Source organism: Bubalus kerabau, chromosome 10 (assembly GCF_029407905.1).
Source record: "Bubalus kerabau isolate K-KA32 ecotype Philippines breed swamp buffalo chromosome 10, PCC_UOA_SB_1v2, whole genome shotgun sequence".
In the NCBI taxonomy this organism is placed as follows: Eukaryota; Metazoa; Chordata; class Mammalia; order Artiodactyla; family Bovidae; genus Bubalus; species Bubalus kerabau.
The window spans coordinates 29173635-29181544 of record NC_073633.1 but is presented as its reverse complement, the minus strand read 5'-3'; the positions used below and the strand labels follow the sequence as shown (position 1 = coordinate 29181544).

General features: G+C 44.5%; 1 gene segment (V, D, J or C); it reads left to right on the top strand.

Moving 5' to 3' along the window:
- Window positions 1-5681: 5681 nt before the first annotated feature.
- On the top strand, window positions 5682-6494 carry LOC129621931 (T cell receptor alpha variable 4-like). The segment is given in 2 exon segments: window positions 5682-5712; window positions 6223-6494. Coding segments are annotated over 2 exon segments (303 nt in total).
- Window positions 6495-7910: the final 1416 nt, after the last annotated feature.

Sequence of the window (7910 nt, the reverse complement as noted above, 5' to 3'; positions counted from 1 at the left end):
AGGGGGCTCCTGAGGAGCAAGGTCTGGACTATGGAGAAGCACCTGGACTCAAAATAGGGTGGCTGGGCATCTGAGTGATGGTGACATTACTGGTTTAAACTGAAACCAAAAGTGAGCTAGAATAGAAGATTCCAAACCTAGGCACAAAGTCCCAGGATGAGTGGATGAGGAAATCATCACTAACCAGTTAACAGTGCTGAATGCTTTAGCAAGTTTTTTATATAATAGTATGCTGGGAAAATTGAGGGCTACGATGGGGTATTATTCTTTAAACACTCCTGTGATGCTATGTTCCCAAATATCTACATGGTGTTATCTCTGAGGTTCCTTTACATCTTTACTCATCTTTACCTGGTGAATTCTTTATTTAAATCTTTCTATTTGCCTTCCTTGAGAATCAGACTCCGGCACACTGCATGTAGCAGGCATGAAAGCTGAAGCACTGCCACCTGGGGTCCTACTCAGAGGTTTTGTGATACTTACACTGGCTTCCTTGCTGCCCTCTGTGCTGAGTCTCTTCAGTCGTGTCTGACTACAACCCCATGGACTGTAGCCCACCAGGCTCCTCTGTACGTGGGATTCTCCAGGCAAGAATACTAGAGTGGGGTTGCCATGCCCTCCTCCAGGGGATCTTCCGGACCCAGGGATCAAGCCCACACCTCTTAGATCTCCTACACTGACACTCATATACTCCTTTACCACTAGCACCACCTGGGAAGCACTAAATTGTGAGAAAGTCTAGTCAAGGTCAGGAAGCAACAGTTAGAACTGGACATGGAACAACAGACTGGTTCCAAATAGGAAAAGGAGTACATGGAGGCTGTATATTGTCACCCTGCTTATTTAACTTATATGCAGAGTAAGTAATGAGAAAAGCTGGGCTGGAAGAAGCACAAGCTGAAATCAAGATTGCCAGAAGAAAAATCAATAACCTCAGATATGCAGATGACACCACCCTTACGGAAGAAAGTGAAGAGGAACTAAAGAGCCTCTTGATGAAAGTGAAAGAGGAGAGTGAAACAGTTGGCTTAAAGCTCAACATTCAGAAAACGAAGACCTTGGCATCTGGTCCCATCACTTCATGGGAGATAGATGGGGAAACAGTGGAAACAGTGTCAGACTTTATTTTTGGGGGGCTTCAAAATCACTGCAGATGGTGATTGCAGCCATGAAATTAAAAGACGCTTATTCCTTGGAAGGAAAGTTATGACCAACCTAGATAGCATACTGAAAAGCAGAGATATTACCTTGCCAACAAAGGTCCGTCTAGTCAAGGTTATGGTTTTTCCAGTGGTCATGTATGGATGTGAGAGTTGGACTGTGAAGAAAGCTGAGCACCGAACAATTAATGCTTTTGAACTGTGGTGTTGGAGAAGACTCTTGAGAGTCCCTTGGACTGCAAGAAGATCCAACCAGTCCATTCTAAAGGATCAGTCCTGGGTGTTCATTGGAAGGACTGATGCTGAAGCTGAAACTCCAATACTTTGGCCACCTCATGTGATGAGTTGACTCATTGGAAAAGTCCCTGATGCTGGGAAAGATTGGGGGCAGGAGGAGAAGGGGATGACAGAGGATGAGATGGCTGGATGGCATTACCGACTTGATGGACAAGAATTTGAGTGAACTCCGGGAGTTGATGATGGACAGGGAGGCCTGGCATGCTGTGGTTCATGGGGTCGCAAAGAGTCGGCCACGACTGAGTGACTGAACTGAATATTGATGTGTGTGTGTGTGTGTGTGTGTGTGTGTTTATGTATGTATGTATGTATATATATATATATATATGTATATATATATATATATCAGAGTAGTAAATCACAGCCCACTCCAGTATTCTTGCCTGGAAAATCCCACGGACAGAGAAACCTGGTGGAGTGTAGTCCATAGGGTTGCAAAGAGTTGGACACGACTGAGCATATATATATAATAAATGTTTTATTTTTCACACAGTACAGTCATGTGCAGTCCTACAGGTCAGTAGATATTATTCTAACTTATTTAGTTCTCTTTCTTAATGATAATAACCTTTAGTGAAATATCTTAACACAAAAATAAGGCATTTCCTTTACAGAAAATATGACCAGTCAGGTAAAGACATAAAAAAGAAATAAAATTAGGAGAGAGAACAAGATGGCAGAGGAGTAGGTGGACATGAGGTACTTCTCTCTCCATGGATAACATCAGGAATACACCTTCAGACACAGAAGTACATACAGAACACCAACTGAGAGTGGACAGGAGTATCTGATCAGCAGAAAAGAATATATAGACCCACACAAAACTCGGTAGGAGAAGGAACTAGGGGGGAAAATAGGAGTGTTAGTAGGACAGGACCTGCTCTCAGCAGGTGGGGGAACTGAAGCAGGGGTCCAATCCCCACACTGGAGCAATTGTCTGAGTCAGAGAAGAAACATTTAAGGCTGAGAGTGAAACAGCTGATCTGTGGCAGCCTACATGGAATGAAAATCAGAGGGTCCATGCCACAGCCATACAGACCCCAGATGGCACAGTGGCTGGGACCTGGAGTTTAGGGATTGTGGAGCAATCCCGGGGCAAAGGCTGCTGTTGACTGCACAGAGACAGATGGAGGGGACGTGAGGGAGAAGTTTGTGGTGTGCAATGCCTGTGCAGAAAAGCCGGGCAGCCATGGAAGCAAGGCGATCCTGCTGAGTCACACGTAGGGGGCGGAGCCATCACTATAGCCTCTCTCCCCCTACACGCCAGCCTCGGCAACTGAACAATAGGGAGGCTGGCTCATCAAACACCTGAGCACTGAACTACAGAGTAGGACCCCACCCAGGGTGCCCCATTAAGTGCCTGACGTGCCCCTCTATAGAGTAGGACCCCAGCTTGAGGGGCTCTTCTATGTGCCTGATGCACCTGAGCAACAGAGAAGGACCCCAGGCAAGGAAGCCCTCTAAGTGCCTGAAGGGGCAGAGCCTTGGAGAAAGACTAGCCAAAGAGGCATTCTGATGACCAGCTACAAGAGGCTCAAAAAGACTCTGATAGGGCCATAAGACCTGCGGTGGAGGCAGTCCGTGTCCCTGCACATTTGACGCCGCCAGGGTCCTCACAAGCCAGGCAGCTGTGCCACCCTCATGCTCACCTCTCACTGGGGCAGAGCTGCCACAGGCAAAAAAAAGTCTTGCGCCTATGCACACAGGGTAGCTACAGTAGTGTCCAACTCTTTGCGACCCTGTAGACTGGCCTACCTGGAGAAGGAAATGGCAACCCACTCCAGTATTCTTGCCTGGAGAATCCCAGGGACAGAGGAGCCTAGTGGGCTGCTGTCTATGGGATCACACAGACACGACTGAAGCGACTTACAGCAGCAGCAGCAGTAGCAACAGCAGACTGGCCTACCAGGTTTCTCTGTCGGGGGTGAGGGGGAGGGGTGGGGGTTCTCCAGGCAAAAATACTAGAGCGTATTGGCCAATACTGGCTGCCATACCCTTCTGGAGCGCTGTATTTCCTGCTGCCCTAGCCGCCAACTGTCCTGAGTAACTGGTGCTGCCAGAACCCCTGCAACCCAAGCAGCTGCACCACCTCCACATCTGTCCCTCACAGGGGCAAACACAAGTCCTTCAGGGCAGCCTCAGGGGCAAACCCCAGTGGATGACCCATATGCAGAGGTGGAAACAAAACCACAATTGAAACCCAAGGGCAGTGTGACTAAGGAAGAAGATCCAAAAACCTCTCACCAGCTGTACAAGCTGCAAATTAAATCCACACATGGACCACATGGGGACGCTGTTGTAAGGAGCTGATTCTAAAATCTGACCCTTTTATGTTACTTCTGTACAAGGTGTTCTAGCATATTTAACTCCCTCGTAAATTCTTCTTTCTTCTCCACCTGGTACTGAAGGAAGCTGGTTATTCCATACTTGCTATTTCATATATACTGTGTCAAAATGTTACTAGAAGTCAATGGCACTCATTGATCTTTTCCATGGGAAAATGAAAAAGCTGATTATTTAGAATACTTTCAACAACTTTAGACCTGGAAATGCTCCCCAAATATTTTCTAGTGATTTTCCTTTCCCATGGTATATGAGCAAAGAACTCAACATACCATTATTTTTTTCCACATTAATGTGAGTATCTAACGTGTTTGGATTATTGCAATTGGCTGATTCAACTAACATTAAGATCTCTTTTGGATTTAGCTCTTTTTCGGAGTTAATTTTTTTTTTTTTTTTTTTTTTATGGTTACTGGGTTTGTATTGGGTATTTTTTTTTTTTTTTTTTTTTTTTTTGGCTGTGGGATCTTAGTTCCCCACATACACTCTGCAATGGAAACTTGGAGTCCTAACCACTGGACTGCCAGGGGATTCTCTACTGGGTATTTCTTGAAGGAAGAGTGAATGATCCATATATACATTAAAAATAGTCACATATCCTATAATGCCTACACAACTGCTTTCTACTGGTCACGGTTCTTTAATGTGGTTTAGAAAAGAAGGAAAGGAATGAGAAGGAATTGCAGTTTACTGCTGACTGTTTCGGAGAAGGCAATGGCACCCCACTCCAGTACTCTTGCCTGGAAAAATCCCATGGGCGGAGGAGCCTGGTAGGCTGCAGTCCATGGGATAGGGAAGAGTCAGACACGACTGAGTGACTTCACTTTCACTTTTCACTTTCATGCATTGGAGAAGGAAATGGCAACCCATTCCACTGTTTTTGCCTGGAGAATCCCAGAGACGGGGGAGCCTGGGGGGCTGCCATCTATGGGGTTGCACAGAGTTGGACACGATTGAAGCAACTTAGCAGCAGCAGCAGCAGCAGCAGCTGACTGTTTACAACAGCCTGACTCTGAAGTAGGTGTTATTGTCTCAGTTTTATAGACGAAGAAACTGAGGCTCCAAGGAGAGAGTTGCCCTAGGTCAAGGTGGAAGAGCTGGGATTTGGATTTAGGTCTGTCTTGACTCTGAACTTGTGCCTTTTCTTCTTCTCCTCCACTTCCTGTTTTGGTGACTGATTCCACGTCAAATATCTCTTCCTAGCTGGACAATAGGGAATACTGAGGGGTCCGCTTCTCCGTTTAATATCTGTTAAGTGAGTTTGAGTAGCAGATGTAAGGTGTGGACTTAGTGTGATTACAAAAGGACACCGGGGTGTCAGGAGATGAAAGGTCCAGTTCAGATGGCCTCATTTGCTCTTTTGTGGAATAAGATTAAGATTTCATTTCATCTTACATTGGAACCAATGGGGTATTTCTGGGCATGAACGACCACCTCAGATGGATTATTCTCAGAGCTCCATGAATACGAGACTGACTACAGTGGATGAGCACCTTCTGGAACTGTGGAAAATCGATGAGGAATAAGGAGCCTAATGGAATCTACCCTTTGAAATATTTGTTTCATTCAGACCAAATCTTCAGAGGGTTAGAACATAGCAAAGATCTAAAAGGAAATTCAGGCTGCTGTGCTGTTGTGCTAGAAGTTTTTACCACTGTTCTTCTTCCTGAGTGCTCAGTTGAACCTTGAGGGGAAGCCCATTCTGAGGAGCTGTCGCCCTACTATTGGCTTGCTTCTGGGGACAGCCCCGTGTGACAGCTGCTAGTGTGGGCTCTGGAAGTTGCTGCTGCATCTCTTCCCTGGTTCATAGCCTGGTCCAGGCTCAGACTCAGCAACAGAACTTAGACATTGGGTCCTGGTTTGCATTAGAATATGAGGCAGATGACAAGAGTGACCGTGCTCCTGACCTTGGGTGAGTTATTATGGCATTAAAAGAAACTGGGATCTGGGTCCAGACAAGGATCTACAACCCTGCCTGCTACCATTGCTCTTTATTCAAGATGCTGAGGGATGGCTTTGGGGTCCTATTTTTCTCCAGGCTGTTCCTTGACATTTATGTGAGGAGTGAGAGAAATAAAGACATCCAGGTTTGCTGAGCTCTGGTCTATTCAAGGGAGGAAGAAATTAGACCTGCCACTTCTGTCCATGTGTTCCTGGGATTCTTCAGAATAAATATATATATAAAACAGTATGTCCCAAAAATGAGTGAGAAGCAACTTGTCGGTTCATGTGTTCCTGGCATTCCTCAGAATAATTATTTTAAAAAATGTGTCCCAAAACACAAGTGAGAAGTAAATTGTGTGTGTCTGTATATGGTGGGGAAATAGGGGGTTTACTTGAGAAAGAACCTTGAGGGTGCAGAGTTGGACCTTCAATTTGATTTCAAGATAGGAGCTAGTGTTGTTTTTTTTTACTTCCACAGGTACTTTGAGTTTTGCTAAGACTTCCCAGCCCATCTTCATTGACTCATATGAAGGACAAGAAGTGAACATATCCTGTAACCACACCACAATAGCTACAAGTGAATATATCTTCTGGTATCGACAGTTCCCCAACCAGGGACCACAATTTATCATTCAAGGATATAAGACAAACGTGGAAAATGAAGTGGCATCTCTGTTAATTCCTCCTGACAGGAAGTTCAGAACCCTGAACCTGCCCCGGGCTTCCCTGAGAGACGCCGCTGTGTACTGAACTGTGGTGTTGGAGAAGACTCTTGAGAGTCCCTTGGACTGCAAGGAGGTCCAAGCAGTCCATCGTAAAGGAGATCAGTCCTGGGTGTTTATTGGAAGGACTGATGCTAAAGCTGAAACTCCAGTACTTTGGCCACCTCATGCGAAGAGTTGACTCATTGGAAAAGACCCTGATGCTGGGAGGGTTTGGGGGCAGAAAGAGAAGGGGACGACAGAGGATGAGATGGCTGGATGGCATCACCGACTTGATGGACGTTGAGTTTGAGTGAACTCCGGGAGTTGGTGATGGACAGGGAGGCCTGGCGTGCTACGATTCATGGGGCCACAAAAGGAGTCAGACACGACTGAGCGACTGAACTAAACTGAACTGAACTGATGGTAGGCATTGGTCTCATGGTTAAAGATACTTATTCCGCAATACAGACAAGTTTGCTGCACATATGGATTTTTTATTCTACTATGGGGAGATAGGACAAGAGAACAAACAAATGACTTCAAAACTTAAGTGACATTAATAAAATAAAACAGCATAAAATCAAAAAGAATCACAGTGGTTTTGTGCTTAGTTGCTCAATGTTCTAAAAACTCGAACTGAGTCTTGAATTTCAAAAAAAAAAAAAAAGTGAAAAGCAGTGTTAAGATCTGGGGTAAGGAAGAGTTTTCAAATGCAGTAAGGGTCCTAAGGCAGGAGGAAATTTGATTTATTTGTGAAAGAAAGATGGCTGGGATATTATGATATATATTATGATATTCCCATAAAGTAGTGAAAAAAGAGAGGTGGGTGATAATAGCAAAGAGGTAATCAGGAGCTCAGTCTTATGTGGACTTATAACATTATGGTTAGATTTATATTTTATTCTACGTGTAACAGGAAGTATTTGAAGGGTTTTGGGGTGATCTAATCTAATTTATAATTTTAGAAGGATCACGGTCTGTGCCCTGAGGAATAACTCATTAAGGAAGGCTGGGACAAGATTAATCCTTAAAGACAATTAGGAAGACCTTGTAAGAGACTCAATGAGACCTGACAAAGACCTGATGAAGACCAAGTTCTGGGAGGGGTCCTGTAATGTGATCACTTTCTTATATGTGAAAAACTTTAAAAGCAAGCAATTTTAGTGACAATTGGTTAAAACAATCTTTTCGCATGCTCACTACTCCTATGTCATGCTTTCCTTTGTTTCAAGTAGTATTGGAATAGCTTCAGACATTTTTGGAAATCCGGTTATAGGGGTGAGATTGAGTTGAGGACACATTTAGTTTGCATCAAATGATATATATTAATGTGATTCACAGTGACTTCTGTGTATAGTTAAGTTTTTGCTAGTCAATCCTACTGTAGGAATTGCTTCCAGAAATATTCCTTCACACTACTATGTCCACTCACCCAGCATTAGGACATGAAACTTCACAAAAC